This window comes from Thermobia domestica, chromosome 11 (genome assembly GCF_964235325.1).
Source record: "Thermobia domestica chromosome 11, izTheDome1.hap1.1, whole genome shotgun sequence".
Taxonomy (NCBI): domain Eukaryota; kingdom Metazoa; phylum Arthropoda; class Insecta; order Zygentoma; family Lepismatidae; genus Thermobia; species Thermobia domestica.
Genome location: NC_137464.1, coordinates 2,804,735 through 2,826,394, shown reverse-complemented (window position 1 = coordinate 2,826,394; position 21,660 = coordinate 2,804,735). Strand labels below are relative to the sequence as shown.

The 21,660-nt window shown below is 36.5% G+C and overlaps 1 protein-coding gene across 1 annotated transcript in view; it reads right to left on the bottom strand.

Annotated features, from left to right (window-relative positions):
• Brf (Brf RNA polymerase III subunit) overlaps positions 1–21,660 on the bottom strand; it is a 222,165-nt gene that overhangs the window by 186,087 nt on the left and 14,418 nt on the right. The window contains exons 3-5 of the mRNA XM_081729914.1: positions 17,695–17,782; positions 7,569–7,705; positions 1,705–1,809 (exon numbers count right to left, since the gene is read on the bottom strand). Coding sequence (XP_081586040.1) covers positions 1,705–1,809; positions 7,569–7,705; positions 17,695–17,782 — 330 coding nt within the window. The remainder of the gene's footprint in view (positions 1–1,704; positions 1,810–7,568; positions 7,706–17,694; positions 17,783–21,660) is intronic.

Genomic DNA, 21,660 nt, shown 5'->3' with positions numbered 1-21,660 from the left:
AAGGACAATTTCTCTCGGATGTAACTCGAGAAGCAGTTTTTATTCCGCTTTAACCTTATGTGACCCTTCCAGCATAACCCGGCTGTTGCATAATAACATCAAGGTGAAACAAACTTATTTCTGTCCATATATGATATGAATATATAGAGCAAATTATTTAAACCAAATAAACCTGGTTTAAACCAAAAAAAGAAAAAAAAACAGGTTTTTCTGGTTTTTCAATAAAAACCATGGTTTTTGCCAACCCTGTTATAGGCGTTAAAATTGACCAATAATAAAAGGTAAAACATGTCAGTATGCACGTCACGGTATCCTGGAGTGATATGTAACCTCAATTAAGAGATTTGTAATGTTGGTTGTAGAAATATAAAGGGCAGAATGAGAATTCCTTATAATAAACGGCAAATGACTCTGTGTATTACGCTAATTTCTAATAGATGTCGCTACGTGCGCTATCACTTGCCTGCCTGACGGTAACAGATGTCGCTACCTGTTGTGCAACGAAGTTCTTCAACAACTGCATAAAAAATATAGAATGAAATTCGGGTTAATTGCTGGGAAAGAGAGAGAGAAAAATGTAAATAATGAGAACTTTCAATGAGGTATGACTTTGATGTACAATGTACACTGGGCCGAAGGTTTGGACAGATCAATTAGTATTTTTAAACATAGTTCAAAAGTTTCGTTACTTATCATCGTTCATGTCAATGCGTGCTACTTTTCCGACATTTTACAATTAACACCATTTCAGAAAAAAATACTTCCTTTACTTAAAGATATGAAACACTTTATTGCCTTATAATGGCTTTGCATGTCATTCAGTTGTTACGCCTTGAACTAAGGTATTCATTAAACCTGCATATTTTTTCTTTGCAAATGTCTATTGGAGCAAGGGATTTTACAAATGAATAAAACCTACAACTATGTTTTAGTGAGTAGTGTAACAGAAGTAGATTGAAAAAGATCCGTCCGAAACAGTTCGTTATTATTTTCATGTCCAGGATGCTAGGAGAGAACAGTTTCTTTTAATATTAATATGCATCCAATATCTTCCACAAGTAAATACAGGATGTCTCAAAAGTCCCCTGACAGGGTAACTCTGTTATTATCAGAGTGATAAAAAAAAATAAGAGGAAAAACTGTCTCCAAATATGATGTTTAAATCTAAAGTGAAGGATTTTTTTAAAATGCACCGCTGCCATTTACCGGGATATGGATAACTTTTGTAAGAGTGAATGTTTTAAAATGGGTGCTGGCATCGATACGTTGGCGTAAAAGACAGTAATTTCATTCACTTATGTTATCGGTCCTGATAAATGGCAACGTTGCATTTTCATTTAACATTCGGCGCACAAAGAGTGTACAACCCAAACGGCTCGTCCATTTTTTTTTTAATCCTTCATTTTAGATTGGAAACATCATATTTGGAGACGGTTTCCCCTCTTACATTTTGTTGTAACTCTGATAATAACATATTTACCCTATGTAAGGGGACTTTTGAGACACCCTGTATAATACTAGAGTACCTTATCAGTTTATTTACGACAGCTAATGTATGATGTGGAAATAATGAATAGATTGTGAATCCGTTACTTAGGATTCTCTTGCTTAATATTCATTCTGTTTAGTACACGCTTTTCACACCGTTCATTGAGAAGCGTTTTATCAGAGGTTCACTATGTTAATAAAAAAAACTGTACTTACCCATTGCTGGAATGTTGATGCACAATGCTTGAGAGAGTCTTAAATACGTCCGTCCCAACTCGTACACACAAATTTGCAGAACGTCGCTAAAGTCGATAAGCATATCTGGCACAAAGTTAAGGCTTCTTTTTTCTAACATGAATTGTTACATGAAACACAATGATATAAGAAGATATACATATATATATGATAAGCTCCAATTGATAGCGGAATGAAGGAATGTTGTCCCCAATAATTCGAACTGCTTAAAGCGGGAGTCATTTCAATAGCTACTACCCGTGTGTAAAGCGTGATCTTTAATTTACATAGGGGGCGCGGTGACTCAGTGGTAGAGCGTTCACCTCCGGTGCTTGGGGTCCCTGGTTCGATCCCAGCTCGCGCCGTGTGGACTTTATGGTGGACAAACACCGTGCTCGTGGGTTTTCTCGGGGTTCTCCCGTTTCCTCCCACATTCTTCATTCCACCATTTCATTCATCTCTCATCATCATCGTCTTATTCAGCCTAACCGGCATAACCGTGGGACGTAAAACTAAAAGATTTCATTTCATTTTAATTTATATATTACTTTTCATTAAATTAAAATTTAAAAAAAAAAGTTTTGAAATAACTATGTATAAAATTATGAAAGCGGAAAATAGCCATGGTCTCCCTCACTGGTAAAATTCTGAGATGTTTTAGAATTTTATTCAAAAAACAATACGAAAAGTACTGTGTAAATTTAGGACCAAACATTACACAACAAAGATAGGATTGTGCAAAAAATTGACTTAAAATTCTGGGATTCCAATTGACTTCTGAGGTGAACCTGTAGATGACTGCTAGGATGCCAAAATAATTATTACGATAACTAACTGGATTTATTTCAGTTTAGCATCCCTTTCAGCAGAAAGCCTATACGAGATGTGGACCTACAGCTTAACGTGGGATCCGAACCACACAAGTCCCTACCGGAATTCGAACCCGGGTTTCCCATGCGAAAGGCGCGTATGCTAATAATATAGCCACAAGGGATCTCGCCCCCGATAATTAAACCACTGCGCAAATACGTAAGCAATTGCCTTGGTCTTTTGTTTATTAAAGAAGCGCACTGCACGAATTTTAACTCAAGTCTGACATGATACTTACACTCAAATAATAACAAGAATAAGTATATGAATTCAGAAGGTAAATATGATAAAACTTATCAAGTATTTGTACATCATTGTTTTAGATATTTCGAAACTATTCAAAACTCAAAGTTTTCTTTATAAGATTCCCAGTTTTCTTTCATAAAATATTTTGTATAAAATAACCAGTAACCAGTCTTTCGACTTCTAAGTTATAAAATACTGCAATTTTCACAATTACATACACGGTTGTAAAAAAGCAAGTATAACTTCAAATCCAAAAATCGAATTCATTGCTGTAATATTTCGAGTATACAAAGGTTTAGATGCTGTAATAACAAAGCACTACTGACACGGGCGTCTCTGGCGGGGAGGAGGGGACGTGTCCCCCGCCAATATTTTGTTGAGGAGATGAAATTGACCAATGCTGATCTATATGAAACGAGTGCAGAGAGGTAGAACAAATGAATCCATATGTGTTGTTAAATATTAGATTGGTGTGATTGAACTGTTCATTCTTGGTTAATCGAAGTAGTCTCGGCTTCAGTCACACACTGTTGTCACTGCTTAACCAGCAACTATTGGATTTCGTAACGAACGAAAACCAGAAAAGGCACAAATGTATAGAAAGTTGACCTGGGTATTAAAAAAACAAATCTACAAAGACAGAGGAATATACAATGGAAGTAAAGATGACAAGAGAAATTAAAAAGGATAGAGAAATTTTAATAATGTATATGAAGGTATTTTTCATGGAAATAGAAGGCAGCAAAGGAAAACTACAATGACATTATAGAAACCAATGATAAAAATGAACTTTTAATGAGAGAATTACAGCTTGAGAAAGATGGAAAGAGTACATTGAGGAACCAGATGATAGCAAGAATAAATTTTATATCTTAGGTATTAAAACGGAAAACAAAGTAAATGAGGATGACAAAGGAATTGGGATGCTAAGGGACAAGTTGACGAACATATAGGGAAATTAAGGATGAAAAGGTAGACAACACACACCATTTCATTAAGAATACAGAAGAAGAAGGAAAAGAAATATTAGAAATGTGTAACCAAATCAAGAATGTCATCATAAGACTTCTTTTAGAGAGTCAAGATTTTGTATGATGACTATAGAACTACACTGCTGCAAATGTGCTTAAGAACACTGGCTCAAAGTTGCACACAAGAAGAAAGTGATTCTGGATGGTACTCTTCCCAACATAGCATCGATGAGATATCCCGAACATGTACAGACTGTCAAAAAACGTACAACAGCTGCCTTAATACCACATATAACTACTGTGAACAGCCACGCAAAGAACAGCTCAGATGCTGTATGTCTCTCGAGGAAATGGTCATTGTGAGATCGACTGGCGGTAAGATGTTATCCCATAATGTCCTAAAGTGCCCAATAAGGCTTAAATCCGGAGATTTAGCAGGCCAGGGAAGAGGTATTCCGGGTAGAGGGTGAAGGGTTCACTTGTCAGTACGGAAACGCGCGTTGTTCTAATGAAGACAAGTGTCCAGATAAACTTTGAGGATAGCATTGGCAATACTACGAAGGTACAACATACTAGTGATATTCCCCTTAAGAAAGGCGCATATTGAGCTTATTTATCGCCTCCCTCTTACTGAGTTCAAACCCTGCTCCCGCCAAGTGAACTTTGTGGTGAACAAACACAGTGTGCGTGGGTTTTCTCGGGGTTCTCCCGTTTCCTCCCACTTTCTTCATTCCACCATTTCATTCATTTCTCATAATCACCGTCTCCTTTAGCCTAACCGGCATAACCGCGGGACGTAAAACTCAAAGATTTCATTTTTCCCTCTTACTGATTACCAGAAAGTGGATACACGCTGATTTTTCCGTTCGCCTGCAAGTTCACATACAAGCACAGATCCATCACTGTGTTCAAAACTGCTCTCATCATTGAATATGTTTCATTTGTCTTGCGACTGAAGTCTTTCCCGATATAAATAACAGAACATAGAATTCCAGCAAGTGACTCGAATACAGGTCTTAAAGAAACTTAGGACAAAAGATAAAAAATTTGAAAAAAAAAAACTTACATATGAACCAAGTATTTAAAATTGTAATACTGCAAATGATATAAGATGACGAAATGGGATAAAAATATTGATAAAAATTTCATCTCCTAGTAACATGATTTGAGTATTATCTAGAAGAGTATCGAATAAGAGTTTGATTGGGAAACATATTGATTATAGGAGGTAGAAGGACGACTAACGACGAAATGGTCGTTACCGCAGAATCTGAATCCAAAATTAATATGATGCTACAACGATAATGCATATTTTGTATGTACTTCTAAGTATTGTTTCTATTTACGGCCAAAGCGCAATTTAAAAGAGCACAAGCGGTTAAGACAGGGGTGCTCACAAGGGGGGGGGGGCTATGACGCAAAGTGCGTCATTGAAGTATTTGGGGGGGGGGTAAAAAATCTGTTTGAGGGAGTGTAAAAATTAATCGAAAAGAAGACAATTGAGGGGAGTGCGTCATGGACATAAGGGGGGTGGGCATCACTGGTTAAGAAGAAGAATATATAAAGAAATAATTTGAAATATTTTGTGTCATATCGATATATTTGTTGTTTTCGTTGCTATGACAACTTGTTTATTTTGTTGTTAAGGTAACTAAAAAGAGATCTGCTTAATCTGTCGATTGTATTGGTAAGGGTAGTATGAGGATCTAGTTAATTCATAATTCAAACAAATTCCCATTTACTCATAATTTTGACGTAAATTCAGTTGGAGTCTAGAAGCATTCTAGGCGTCCCCGCCCCCTCCCCTAATTTTAACTTAGAGACGGCCATGATTGCTGATGTTAGACTTCAGTGCGTAAAAAAGAAAAATAGTCTGTATTTGTTTGTTCAGAATTCAATCAAAAATAGTAGTTGAATTGGAGTTTAATTTCTAATCTATGAATTTATTTTCTTTTAGTTCTACAGTAAAACCTGTCAACTTGGCCACCTGCTCATTTTAGCCTGGTTCGTCTTGACATTTTTCCGTAAGACATTTGTTACTTATTACTCTGCAAGTTGGCCACCTGTCTTATCTTGGAAGTTGGCCGCATTGAAGCAATGTTTATCCTATGATAATAATGATAAATTTGCCTGCATATGTTGTTGTGACTGGAGACAAAGAAGCATGGATTCCCATGATTTGTTCTTGGAGGTCAATGGTCTGAACACTACCCTGATAAAGGGGTGGTGAAGGAAGACGTGAATAAGAAAAAGCACGTACAGAAATTTAGGAAATGGTTGGACCTATTTGTTTACCTGTCTGTTTTGGTAAACCAGACCGGAGCTTTAGTAATACCGGAAAATTTTCAAGGTTAAAGCTAACTATCTCAACTGTCAACTATTGGCACCTGACGGCTTGTCGAAAGGAAGCGGAGGTTTTGAGATATGAATTTCCTTAAGATTTTCACAAAATATCTTTTGCTCCGAGGGAGACACTTGTTGCTCATTAACAAGAGGTAGTTAACTGGGTATATTGTTATGATTACTCTGTATACGTTATTTAAGAGTACCTGTCGTGCCATTGCTTATCAAAATTTTACAATCAAATAATACTAGAAATTCTATTTTAAAAATACACCAATCAGACTTATTTTATGTAAGTTCGCCGCCTACGTTGGCCACTTTTCAATGGAACCGATGGTGGCCAACAGAGACAGGTTTCACTGTATTTGGTGCTGTATGAAAGACAGACTTCTTTGAGGTTCATTATAAATAAGGAATTGTCACTCACTCAAATGTCATGACACAGTACCATTTAAACAAAATTAATTAAAAAATAAAACAATAAGTAAATATATCTAAATTCCCCTTTCCTTAAAAACGTTTTGTGTCTAAAATCTTTTCAAGCACAGGCTTTGAAATAAACATTCATAAGAACAATATGCATATCTACCTAAGTCCAATGTCCATCATGCATAATGCACACAGGGACATGTTGTGCACATACGTTAGTTAAATTAAGGCAATCCTCTCCCTCCTCTCCCGAACACAATTTTTTCCCGTTTCCATACATCCTACATTTACCATTTTTCATTATTTACATAATCCTATCCAGTGCGTGGTCAAATTTCGACATCAAGTATTCATCTATGAGAAATACATTATTTAAGATATAAGACAATGCATTAAGGCTCAGTTCTACTATTTTCTGTTAAAGTTTTGAATAGGCTTAAGAGGTCCCATCACGGCGAAATCAAAATACCGCTAATTCTACAGTAATTATGTAATATCTTCAAATAGATAAAAGATAATCGAAATGCGAAACAAGACCAAGCTAGAAAATATTATTTTACATGAGATACCGTTATCACGACTCACTTATCTGCTCTCGATTTCCAGCCATTTAAAAAATCGGCATTTATTTTCGCGTTTATAAATGGTTGCAAACGGAAAGCTACTAGGTGACTCGTGATATTGGTACCTCGTGCAAAATAATACTGTCTAGGGCGCTCTTGTTCCACATTTCGATTATCTTTTATCTATTTGAAGATACCACATAATTACTGTAAAATTAGCAGTATTTTAATTTCGTCGTGATGGGGCCTCTTAATGAATAAGTTCTGGATATGCGGTCTACCACTATCTGGTAGTACTAGCTTAACTGTAAGTTAATAAACTGACTGTCCATCAGAAGATAGTAGAATAGGACCTAAATGTTAGGTGATATAGAATTATCTAGGATTTTTTTCTTTTAATGCAAAGAATATATAAAAAGGATACGTGGCGTTCCCTCTGTTCTGCATGTGATGTACACACATGCTGCAATAACATGAGTGTTTTTTCGACCTCGTGTTAAATGGCGAGTAAGGGCCATCTTGAAGAAATTAAAAGCAGTGTCGATGCAGTGGGTATTTAACCTGCAAAAAATAAGATGATGAAACATTAATTAGCATTTCTAAAAGCTTTCCTTTGTAATTAGTATGTACCTTCGAGAAATCTAGAATTTTGTATGTGTATACTATGATTTTTTTCTAGAAGATCTGATTCCTTAATGCTTAAGTGAGTGAGATTGCCTTATATCGGAGGAACATTAATTGACGTAACAATTTAAGAAACTAAACTGATGCATGATTATGATATTAACTTGTACCAATCTTGGTATACGTCTGTCAATTATAACTACCGAAATATCAAATGGAAACCTTCATCTTCTTCAGTAGCTCTTCCTTAAAACATTAACAGAAAAACTTATCAATTTTATTTTGTACCTCAACGACGGATCCAAGTCATGTGATAATTTTTTTGTTAATATTATAAGAAACAACAGCTACGAAAGCTGGGAGTCCCAGCTTGAAAATTACTATTGGGTAGACATATATCAAGAGTAGTCCAAGTTAATATTAATTGGCGTATAACGAAGCTGCAACCCATATATCTTGTATAAGGGTGTTTCTTTTTCCCTTAAGTTAAGGCTATAAGTTTAGGGTGCGCGCCTTTGAAACAAAGGACCTTGGTTCAATTCCCAATGGGACCTGATATGGTTTGAATGCAAGGTTAAGCTATAGATTCATGCTTCATATAGACTTGGAACTGAAAGGAATGTTACAATCTAAACAATAATAAGGTCAGTGAGGGTAATTACGACACAGACTTCACAACTTTTCCGCGTTACTCAGCCTACATTAGTTTTGAAAGCAGTTAACCTAGACAGCAGTTTATGGTGCCAATAGAGTAACAATTTGCTGCCAAGAAATTTTCTGTCATCTCATGTCATTTTCTGTTGATGAGTAAATGTAAAATTTGTGTTGTATCATAATTTCCCTCTAAAAGCGTAATTATGAGACACATCTTGTTCCTAGCTTTCTGTATGTGATATTGAAGTATGAAGGTGTCCAATTGTGAGACAAAGAAGTCTTTGTTATTTTGTGTTTATTACATAAAGATATACAAATATTTGGCTGAGTTACAAGAAAATAACTAAGGAAGAAAGTGTATAAACAGCTACTGATGTTATTCTAACATTTTTGTGAGTTGATTATAATAGGCCTATAATGCTAATAGCCTATATTAGATAGTTTCAGGTTACAAAACAGGCTTATGAAACAAATTTAGACCAAGTTCTAGGCTATTCACTAAAAAACAACTTAGGATACTTCTATTTCTTTATGTTTTAGTATATTGATATGCAGCCTAGGCTATTTTCAACAAAATAATGTAGGTCTACAATTTTGAAAGTTACTAAAAAACAAGATTATAGAACTACATAATACAGCTTTTTTTGAAACTTAACATACTAGGATACAGAGACAAATTCCAGTTATTTCTCAAATACATTAATCTAGCATGCGTCTCATAATTACCCTCCATATAAGCAAAATGAATGAATGAATGAATGAATGAAAAAAAAAAAAACTGAAACGAAAGCCCAAGGGACAAATTCAACTTAACCTATAACTGGTGACCTACCAGGCTTTCACCAACACTCATTGGTTTTTGCAGTGCAGTATCTATTCGTGCAGTGATATTACTGCACGAGTAGATCTAAAAGTTAATGACAGGATTTTAAATTGCAAAACTTTTTTTTTTTTTTTTTGAATGAGTTTATTAAAAAAATTGGTATATCCAAACTTTTGAAAACCGAAACTTAAAAATGTAGACAGAACATTGTGAAGGATGTTACTAAATGCCTGTGCTCTAACTTGTATTTACCTACAGTGGTTGAAAATTAGTGAGGGGTGTCTCATAATTACCCTCACTGACCCTATATTACAATTCTAGATGTCCAATTCTTGCATTGTATTAACATTGTGATTCCTCAACAAATGGGGACCTGTAATTGGGTGCTGGGCATTGCTTCTCATAAACATTCTATTTTCTGTCACGGAAAGGTAGCAGTAACTCTCAGTGTCTGATGAAGACTTTAGGATTTAAGAATTAAATTTCTGGGCTTTCGATAGTATCGCCATGTTAGCCCGTCATATACGAGGGAAGACGTCCCTCGGCGATCACACTATTCTAGAAAAGGGAAGGAAGGAAGCGGCCTGGGACCTAGGTTAGGTACCACCCCGGCATTTGCCTAGTGTGAATGAGGAAAATCACTCAGGATGGCTGGCCTGAAAAAGCTTTTACACTTTTTTGACCGAGTGCCCCCCTCGCGAATCGAACCCGGGACCGCTCGCACCGAAGAAGAGCGTTAGCGACTACGCTGATGAAGGAGTTGTCATATGACGAAATTGTAATAATGTACTTGTTTAGCTATACTGCTTTTTAAGTTTTATCTATCAGAATAAGAATTCACGCAAAGCTAAAATATGAAATACCTCAAATTACTCACCTAGTAATGGTCGTCGTCAATTATTTTCTCCAATATTTCGAGTGAGAACTTCAGTCACTCCTCTTCAGAGATACGCAATGGCTAAGTCCTTTATAACACAACACAATCTTCACAATGTTAGTTATTTATCAATACTGCGTAAAATTTAATCGGCACTGATAGTCCCCTCCCTTTCTAGATAGTTATAGGTTGTTCTTATTATTTTCCTATGTAACAATATGTATGTATGTAGCCCTAATGGTAGTGCACTACTTACTTTTCCAGTAATCTTTTTTATTGGTGATAGGGTTTCTTTCCAATGGATTTTTCTTAATCACAATGTTGCCCTGATCACCCAACGAACAATTAATTTGTAGTACCTATTAATCTATCACACACTGACTCGGTCTTAAACTCCTTTATAGCGATAGTTAGATTTAGAATTCCCAAGTTACGTGACCACACGACAAGAAATAATGTCTTTAATGAACTTATATACCCCCAGTGGCGAAGAGTGATAGTTTCAAGAGGATAGACCCAATGTTCTTCTTCTTCTTCTACTACTACTACTACTACTACTACTACTACTACTACTACTACTACTACTACTACTACTACTAATAATAATAATAATAATAATAATAATAATAATAATAATAAAATGAAACAGATTAGACATAAATATTTTACTACACAAACACAAGAAGACAAATTCACATAAATTTAACGTAATTGTAGTCCATCGACAACACTTATTCGATCCGGATCTCAATTTTCATAATGAAATGCACGTATATGACTCTCAGTTGATCTTAATTCGCCGTTGGCGTGGGACACCCGGGTTCGATTCCCGGCGGGAGCTCATGTGGTTCGGATTCCACGTTAATCAGTAGGTCCACGTCTCATATAGCCTCGCTGCTGAAAGGGAGGCTAAACTAAAATCAACTCAACTCAATTAATTCGCCGTAACGAAGTTTAATTGTTTTAATTGGGCGTGATCGGGTGGGGAAGATGGATTATCACATTATCTGGAAGATGGATTATCACATTATCTGCGCTTTACAAGAAACATATGCCGCCTTATGCAGAGTCGTTTTGACATATGATTAGCATCATACTAAAGGCCTGACTACTGCAGGATACATGTTAGTCGATCTCTTTAGTAATGGCACTAATTACGCGTCAAACGACTCTACAATAAGGCCCATGTTGTTTAGTCTACCTGTACTGAAACAAACTCTGCTTGTAAAATTTCGTCTTTAATTATATTGTTCAAAACACATGACAAGCATTCAATCAAGTTAATTTGTGTGTCACTTAATTCTCCTTTAAAAGCAGAATCATACTTAATTTTTTTAATACGCTGCTCTTTATATGTCAACAACCCCAAATAATTTTTTGTACCAATGCATGCAGAATTCTCTTGCACTCTGCTCTATTTTCAACACAGGCGTTGGTCTTCGTTCCTTAATAACATTTTAATTTTCAAAAGACTACAGATATAAAAGATTCTTTAATAGGAACAACGTAACGGAATAAAGGGGCATTAGTTTGCGATAATATGCGTAGCACCTTTAGAATTGCTTGTCCCAGCTTTTGCGTTACGTTAGAGTCCGCAAAATTAAGCAAAGTTGGTACGGAATCGAGCCCTACGTTCACTTGCTCTTTATTTGTTCGACATATCGAATCGAGATCGAAGGTCTCGACAGAAACGCTTTATGTAAAAACGAAAGTCGATAAGCGCTGAGGCCGGTCTCTTTTGCAGGTAATAACCAACACGTTCTCTCGCGGGATTTTCATAGTAGCTTGGCTGTAGTTCTACTGCCGCCTGAGACACTGCTCAGTGAGCCTCCCAGCAGTGGTGCTAACCACGATTTCTTTATCAAACAATATTTGTTTTTTCAACTTAGAAAACTATCATACATTCTGTGCAAGAAAAATGAATTAATTAAAAATTATAATTTCTGAAAGTAAATGGGTAGGCCGGGCCTCAAGGCCTCTTATGACCCTTCGCCACTCTATACCCCACGCAAACGACGCTGAACTGCAGACCTACTTTTTATCTATATAAGATTATCAATGGTAAAATTGATTCTGAATTTTTACTATCACAGACGAACTTTCGACTTCCTCCATGGCGAACTGGGTCTCTTAATTTGCTAGCTTATGATATACCTAAGTTATCAATTAGACTAGCATATGATTGCAATGCATTGCTAAGAGAATGTAATATTTTTACTTCTGAACGTAACTTTAGAACGCAGCTAAAGAGAACATTGCAAATTTAGAGGTGAACCTTTTATGTTCGAATTATTATTAGTTATTGTTATCTTGTTCAGTTTCAGTCAATAGGCTTAGTGCTGCAGTGGCGGATCCAGGGGGGCGATCGGGGCAATTGCCCCCCCCCCTAGAAGAGGAAACTTTCTTATTTTATATATAAATAAAACCCATCCCAGAGTTTGGAGCTCTTAACAGTAGCTCTAAGTAGCAGTATTACAACCCGCCGTCCCCCCCCCCAGAAGTCCGTCCTGGATCCGCCCCTGTAGGGCTGTATGAAACTGTGAATAAATGAATGAACAATGTACCAAGTCAAATTATTTCCTTCCCGGTTTTTCTACATATACCGTTCAAACTACAGAAAATAGAGAAAAAACATGACTTGAACGTTATTTTTTGCAGAAAAATATTTTACGCAGCATCTGTGTAATTTCTTGTACACGTGATGCTACCAATAGAGAAATGACATAAGAAAATATTAGCACTGTGCTAAAAGAACGCATTAGAATGTCCCGAGGGACCACAGAAAGCATATCAGGTTTATCCAAGCATCTACAAATCACCAAACATTCGGTACAGAATTTGAAAGTTTAACTCCGTCCTACCCCAAATATTGAAGGAAATATATTCGAAGCACATTTCATAAAAATAAAAAATCCAAAGCTAAAGACCGATAAAGGAAATCCTGATAGGAATTGGGACGGTATTGTTACCAATTATATCAATAAAACGAAACAAAAGAATCAGCAAATCTTTAATACATATTTATTGGTAGTATCGATGAAATTTTACTCAATATTCCTGTTGAGGCACAAATCAATGTGAAGATCGTTTCTAAAAAAGGACTTACGCCATTGTACACTCCTGAAGAAGAGTGGCTGAGGGTTTCTCTCGAAATATTGGACAAACATTACTAAGTAATTTGAGGTATTACAATGTGTTCTATACGTTCGTAGTCATACTGGGAACAAGTAAGAGCTCTTCGTAGTCATACTAGTAGCATTACCACCTTCAAATTTGATTGATTTTGTTTCAATTTGTTTCGGCATTATAAAATGGATGATGGCATTCACCTGACTCCCGTTCATAGGACATATCCTACGTTTCGTCAATTAACAATGCGATGAAGGAATGTTTCACGTTCATTTTCGTAACATTTCACGTAAATGCCTACACATTTACATTCCTGCACGTAAGTTAAACTGATGTGGCATACATTTCGCTGATCTTTGCATATGCCCAGAGACTTGTGAACTCTAATACACAGCTGATGGTGAAATATTCAATGCAATATCAAGTTTTTTACATCTAGAGAAAGTTGTTCAGTTTATATTGTACAGAATTAGAAACGCTACTGATATCTAGGAATGATACTAGAACGTTTGTATCTAGGAATGATATTAGAACGACGTCTGTATTTAGGAATGATACTAGAACGACGTATGTATCTAGGAATGATACTAGAACGACGTCTGTATCTAGGAATATTAGAACGACGTCTGTATCTAGGAATGATACTAGAACGACGTCTGTATCTAGGAATGATACTAGAACGACGTATGTATCTAGGAATGATACTAGAACGACGTCTGTATCTAGGAATGATACTAGAACGACGTCTGTGTATTTGAAGTTGTAGGTGAGTGTCTAAATTAAAATGTTCCTGGGGAGAGTATGTCGCAGCTCTTTTATATCCTCATTTTTCCTACATACAGGTGTATATATAGTGGAACAAAGTCGGGCGAATGGACTCACACTCGGAACGATTACTGCGAAAGCTTTGCGGCCCGTTACACAAGTCAAGAGCCAGTGACGAGAATATCAGGAAGAGAACAAGGCTCCAAGGAAAAACACCCGCAATGTTGTAGGATTTAATGATTGGTCCAACACGCGATGGGCTAGGGATTCAATTTGGTACTTTCAATTGTGAAAATAGTCGTTCCTAAGCCGCTTCGGCTGAGGCCGATCCACAAGACCACCTGCTCCCGCGTCACATTGCAAAACAAAAAAGGGATTTCAGAAAACTGTATGAAAACACCTTGCAGGGTCCAAATGGCAGTCGTCACAATGCATGAACTATGTATTTATCACACCTCTGGATGTCGCATTTGATCACAGAGATCCCGTAACAACGACACCGTTGCTATATTGTTCGCCACTACTGGCAAACTTTCCTGCTGGATTTATGGTTCTTACTGGATTCAGTTATGCGGGGAAGTTGCGGATATGCAAAGTTGATAAGAACATGAAAGTGACTCCAATGTACGCCCAAGAACCCATTATGACATCTATCTTCTGGATCGACATCCTAGAATTGCACGCCCCCTTCCTCCCCCTTAAAAAAAAAAAGATGTCTGGCTTTGATCTATTGAAACGATGTAGGTTTACGCACCCTCGCTGGTCTCTGCAAAACTTGCACAGAGAAGTGAGACCGAATTCCCTTTCCCGTATTTCGCCAGAGTTCGCTTGAATGTAAATTTTGATATTCAGCGAAATTTCACGGTGCTGGAAACTCAATAGAACGCCTCAGTGGCCGGGTGGTTTCTCATACGGTGAGTACTCTTCAAAATCTGTCCGATATAAACCGAACAACCTACAACGAGACTGTATATCTAATCTATAAATTACTTCCATTTTCTTGTAGTTATTTTGGGCAACGGCGCTTAAAAGTGCACAATTTGTTGATAAGAAGAAGAAAAAAAAAAAAAAAAGTAGAATGAATATATGTTGATTTTATATAGATAATCATGTAATGTCAGTTGTTGAAAAAAAGATAGGTATTTGTCTGTTGCTGCTATGGCAACAAAATAATTCATTCATAAAATAAGAAGAATAAAAGTCAGTTGTGTCAAACATTTAACGTGCTTGATTTTCAAGATATTTAATAAATATTGCAATTACAGGTAACAATTAAGGTGTTTAATCGCGTTTACCAATTTAGTGATTCGAATTGTGGGTAATAAATGTAACAAGTTAAAATATAATATAACGTTACAAACCTGCGCAGTCATCTTACAGCAATGTGGATCTGTTGCGGTATGAAGAAAACCTCCGCCGTGTTCTTTAGCGGCTGATTCACGGCTACCTTGAAATGTCCTTGCCTATCTCGTAATGGGTGCAGTGCGACTGAGTCATCACAAGCCTCCCGCAATCCTACAGAGCCTTTGTTTGATTCCGTGTAGATAGAGAATTCGGTGCTGAACCAGTATTGCGAAGCAGTGGGGACGTACTTAAATTTAGAGGTAGCAAATTTCAGTCTAGAACCCTATAAGTACTGGGGTTGGGAAGCGATAACTGATTATGCTTCGGTCAATTGATCGTGTGAACAGAACCAAATCAAATACAACTCAGAGAGAGAATCCAGAAGATAAAGGAAAGACATTTAGTGAAAAACGAAAGATAGATTCACCAGCTGAGAAGGAAAAGAGTGGAAAAGGGAAAAAAGAAGTTTCACCAACCAAACTCAATGTCAGCATGAGTTTAAATGAGCAAGAGGGAAATATCTCTGGAGATGAGGTCGAAGGAGAAAAGGATCAAGAAGAAGACAACGATGTTGAAATTAGTAAGGACTACGAAACGGCCATGGATTTTGTTGACCAAGCAGTGAGAAAAAGCAAAGCCAGTTCAACGATAGCTAAAAGCATCAAGAAGTATTTAGCCAAATGGTTAATGAAACAATCAAAAACAGAAGGTGTCAACCAATACCTAAGGACCGAAATAAATAAGCTCAGAGAGGAAAATGAAAAATTAAAGATCGAAATCACCAAATTACAAATCGACAAGGGAAAACCACAGAAGAGAGGCCACTGTATTTCGCAATCCTAACAGGATCAAAGGAACAAGTACAAACAAGTAAAAGAACTCAGGAAATTGAACAAGCACGAACGAAACAAAAGCCAACCATCTTTCTAAAAGCGAATGGGAATGAGGAAATAAAGGAGGTAAAGAGAAAATTGTTTCAAGCTGTCAATCCAGCTAAAGAGAAAATCAAAATTTCATCGGTTAAAACAATGAAAAATGCAATCATTGTAGAAACAGCCACTGAAAAAGACATGAGAAGCTTAGTAAATAACAAGAAACTAAACGAAACCATTGTAGTAGAAAAACCGAAGAAGAAGAAACCATTATTGATTATATACAACATCCCAGCTGATTTTAAAGATGAAGAGATCGTCGAAACTTTAGTGGAGCAAAACTTTGACGAGCAAGAAATGACAGAAGCAATCAAAGAAATTAAACCTAGATTTAGAACCGGACCAAAAAACCAAAATAAATGTCATCTAGTTATTGAAGCAACTTCCCAAATTAGAAGAAAACTTTTGAAAGAAGGACGAGTATATCTAATGTTTGAAGCTCATGGAATAAAAGACTTTATTACTGTCTCAAAATGCAATATTTGTCTTGATTATGGTCACATCAGTAAACACTGCAAAGAAGAGAAAGTTTGTTTTTTCTATGGACAGGGGGGGGGGGGGCACGATAAGTCGGGATGTATGAATAAAGACAAAGCCAAGGTTTGTATCCCATGCACCAAGAGAAAGAAAAAGCTAGAAAGAAATGCTAAAACCGAACAAGAGTGTGCAACATATAAAATGCTATGCATTATATATAGCATGTCTTCGTTATACACATTGGGAACCCAAAACCGATAGTCTTATCTCACTATATCTTCTGTATGTGAGGAATGTATTCAATATTTCGGCTGAAAATGTCAGTTTTGATCACGGACTTAGGATGAGGCAGGCGGACCCCACAACATCTAAAACTTTATAGTAGGATACAATTGTTTTAAATTTAATTAACTTCAAAATAACAGATACACAGGACGATACAATGCTGAAAAGACGAAATAATATTCTGGCAGTGATTTGCCAAAATTGTAGAAATGATAAAATATCCCTGATGCTAAATTCTTTCATAGTGTCAAATTTATTTGATACTTTGGCCAAACAGGTTTACATGACTTCTTTTTGTAGGGGCCGCGGTGGCTCAGTGTTTACCTCTGATGCATGGGGTCCTTGGTTCGATCCCAGCTCGCGCCAAGTGTTTTGTGGTGGATAAACACCGTGTGCCTGGGTTTTCTCGGGGCTCTCCCGTTTCCCCCACTTCATATTCCACCATCTTACTCATTTCTCATCATCACTGTCTCCTTTAGCCTAGCCGGCATAAACGTGGGACGTAAAACTTACGATATTTCGTTTTTTATGACTTCTTTTTTTTTCATCTACTCTGTACCTCTATTTATGATTATTATCGACTTATTTTATCGCAACAAATACGTAGCAATCTTTCTTTACTTAAGCAATGTACACTTACCGTAACTGCTGAGCTAATGCCACAATCCCTTTCTTTGCATTCCGAAGGGTGATCTCCCTGGATTCTTTACCTAAACCTGCATGGAAGCCTGCAAGAAAACAAAATGACAGTCAATATAGAAAAACGACTCATCATGTAAATACTAACGCATTATTCAATGTGCGGATTGCAACTCATGCACCTCGCTAAATGATTAACAACTGCCTGTAACATTTTTTATTGTAATCCCATTGCCGTATGAAATATTTCTAGACATATAATGGTTTAATATACAAGGCGCTTTCGGAAAGTAACCTCCGATTGTTCACTGTGCGTAAAGTGGTACAGGCAGCGCTAACATCTTTGCACAGGCGTGTGCGGTGGAGCAGTCTACATCCAGCCGTGGTAGAGTGAAGGTTGTCTGATCACTAGTTCCACTTTTGTAGCATCTCAAAATGTGTGCTGCAATAGAAAACCGCGCCAAGTGCGAGGTGCAAGCTGTTATACGTTTCCTTACGGCAAAACAGTATTCGGCAGTAGCTATTCATCGGAAACTTTGTGCCGTGTATGGACAAAGTGTGATGAGTGAAGGGAGTTGTTCGTGAATGGGTTCGTCCATTTAAAAATAGATGAACAAACACTGATGAAGAGAGGAGTGGCAGGCCATCAGTGATCACTGATGAACTTGAACTCCTTCAGAAAATTGATGGAAAATTTCATGATATTCGACGTTTCACAATGTCGGAGCTTTCCGATGAATTTCCACAAATTTCCAGGATCTCAGCGCTTTGGTACTGATGGGGTGCTGAAAGATGCGGTCACAGGCTGGAGATTTTTATGTTGATGGAGTTTCCAAGCTAGTGCAGAGATATGATAAGTGCGTGAATGCTTATGGAAAATATGTTGAAAAAATAGAACAAACAACTAGTTTTGAAATGTATATAATAAATTGTTTTTATTTACTCTGGTGTTTCTTTTTTAACCAATCGGAGGTTACTTTCTAACGGCTCTCGTTTATAATTTATTTCAAATCATCTACGTATTCTCATTACACAACATTTTAAGATACATAATTATATCGGGCGTGTATTGCAGGTTACCATTCTTGCTTTGCAATTGAGAGGTCCTGGGTTTAAATCCGGTGGTCAGCTATCCTTATTGAGGTTATTTCAGGATTTTTATCACTTCTCCCTCGCGAATGCCGGGACGGTGTATTTGAAAGTGGGCCTGGCGCCTTTACATTAACATTGTTATTGGTTGTTGCTGATCGTAGTGTCATTTGGCCTCACAAAACATAAAATCACCTTTGGGTCACGATGGCTCGCTGATAGAACGCTTACATTCAGTCAATGGGGTTCTTGATTCGATCCAAGCTTGAGCCAAATGGGTTTTGGGGTAGGTTTTCTCCGACTTTCTTCATTCCATTATTTCATTCGTTATCGTCATCGTCTTTAGCTTCGATGCATAACTGTGGGACATTAAGCTAAAGAATATATATATAAACCGAAAGTCTGCTCCTTAAGAATGATCATATGTTTATTAAGTGATATCAAACTTTTTGCACAAAAAGTCAATGGTGAGACGTGACATTTTCGTTTAGTCATAGCAAAATTTTCCAAATATCAGAGTCGGTCTTTCAATGGAGGAAAAGAAGGTTGTAATATTTCTCGACGGTAAGTGACAAAATCATTGCCCTTTCAACTTTAAAAGCCATAAATGATAAGACCATACCATAAATGATTAGATGACAAGACCAATTGATTGATTGATGAGGAGTTGTAATATTTCTCGACGGTAAGTGACAAAATCATTGCCCTTTCAACTTTAAAAGCGATAAATGATAAGACCATACCATAAATGATTAGATGACAAGACCAATTGATTAATTGGTGAGAAGTTAATGTGGGTGTCAGCATTATGGCTACTGCCCAATGATTAATAAAATGAAAGTTCGTGGTAATTTATGTAGTAGCTGTTGTATTAAATAATATTGAACTTAAAGGGAAATAGTATTCCAACCTGTCAGAACTAAAACATCTATGGATAAGAGGAAACATCTATTCTTTTCTCTGTGGAAATTAAGTAAAAGAACCGTTTGGCCTCTGAATGCATAAATTACTATTTATTAATATAAGAAAACTACATCTTTATAAAAGGAAAGTAATTACACTATCAATAGCTTCTCAAAACTTGTTCGGAAAGAAACCAAAACAAAAAGATCAAACTTCAAGAAACTCTCAACCCAAGTTTTTTTTTCTGATGTGCATGGCTAAATATTATATCAATAGATTCGGCTATTCCCTCCGTCTGAAACTGTTGGTGGTCACCAAGACCAATGTTGTCCCCCCTCCCCCCCCCAAATTCCAGGTTCCTCTTTTTATTACAAATTTTTACTTATTAATTTTCAATCAGATGCTAAACTATGAGTTTATAGCAATTAAAAGTGCCATTAGCTTACATGTCACCTTTTTCCTTCAGGATAGGTCATTTTCGGAAAGTAAACATATTAACTGTTCATTAAGATTACAGTTTCAAGGTTCTTTCTTTCCATTCATAAAATCTCTGCCCTCATTACACCAATACGATGAAAATCAGTACATCTGATTAATTTGTATTCATTCTATAACTAAGTATAACAACATGATATTCGCTGACAGATATATATAAGATACATTTTATTATTATTATTATTATTATTATTATTATTATTATTATTATTATTATTATTATCTTAATAAAGGCATTTTACTCAAACCTCCTTTCGTTAATTCTAACACAAATGGTTTCAAGACTTCTCTGGCCCCTTCCTCAGTGAGTAAAGGTCAGGGAGGTCAGGGAAGTCAGAGGAAAAGACTGGAAATCAGGGAAAGTCAGAAAACATATATTATAAAATTTCCATAATATTAATTGTATACCAATTTCACCTTAGCCAGCCATGATAATGGACGTTGTTCAGATTTTTATGAAAGGTAAGTGGAATATACCTATGAGCAATTGATTATTATTTGTCTCTATAGAGTAAATCTTCTTATATATAAATATTCACCGTTATTTATTCCTTATTTGTATGTCAACGTCATCCGATACGGGGAAGTCATGAAAGTCGGAGAATTTCCTGCCAAAGGTCAGAGAAATATATTTCTCCATATCAGTAAGAACCGTGGAGTACTAATCGGCTACGCTGTCAAACTAGTAAAATGATTAATGGATTTTTCACTTTTGACAATCTCATTACTCGAATAGAATGGGAAATTCCACAGTTCAAAGTTATGTAGAACAAAATTGATGAATTGTTTCTCTTGAGAAACCGTTATTACACAGAGATAGTATTTAACTGCTGTTAGATGACCTGGAAATAGGCACCAAATATACTTGTTATTATTAAAAGTCTAAATTGGAGAAAAGACCAGTCTCACACATTGACTAAAAAAAAAAAAAAAAAAAAAAAAATTACAAATGTAAATGTGAAAATCATATCACTAACACTGACTCATTTCTTGCGGAACTTATTTTGAAAATAACACAAGAACGTTTAACTAAGATATCTTTGCCTTTTTAAATTCTCCAATGCTATTACCGTAATAATAATAATAATAATAATAATAATAATAATAATAATAATAATAAAGAAAAAGTCCAAATATGAGACAGAGACAAATAGATGGATCTCATTGAGAAAAAATGAGATGAAATCTTTGAGTTTTACGTCCCACAGTTATGCCGGTTAGGCTAAAGGAGACGGTGATGATGAGTAATGAATGAAATGGTGGAATGAAGAAAGTGGGAGAAAACGGGAGAACCCCGAGAAAACCCACGCACACGGTGTTTGTCCATCACAAAGTTCACTTGGCGGGGGCTGGGATCGAACCCGACCCCAAGCACTAGAGATGAACGCTCTACCACTGAGCCACCGCGGCCCGGATCTCACTGAGCTGAATAGCATGATCTATGGGTGAATGTGAATCATCATACAAGTTGTCCAGAAAA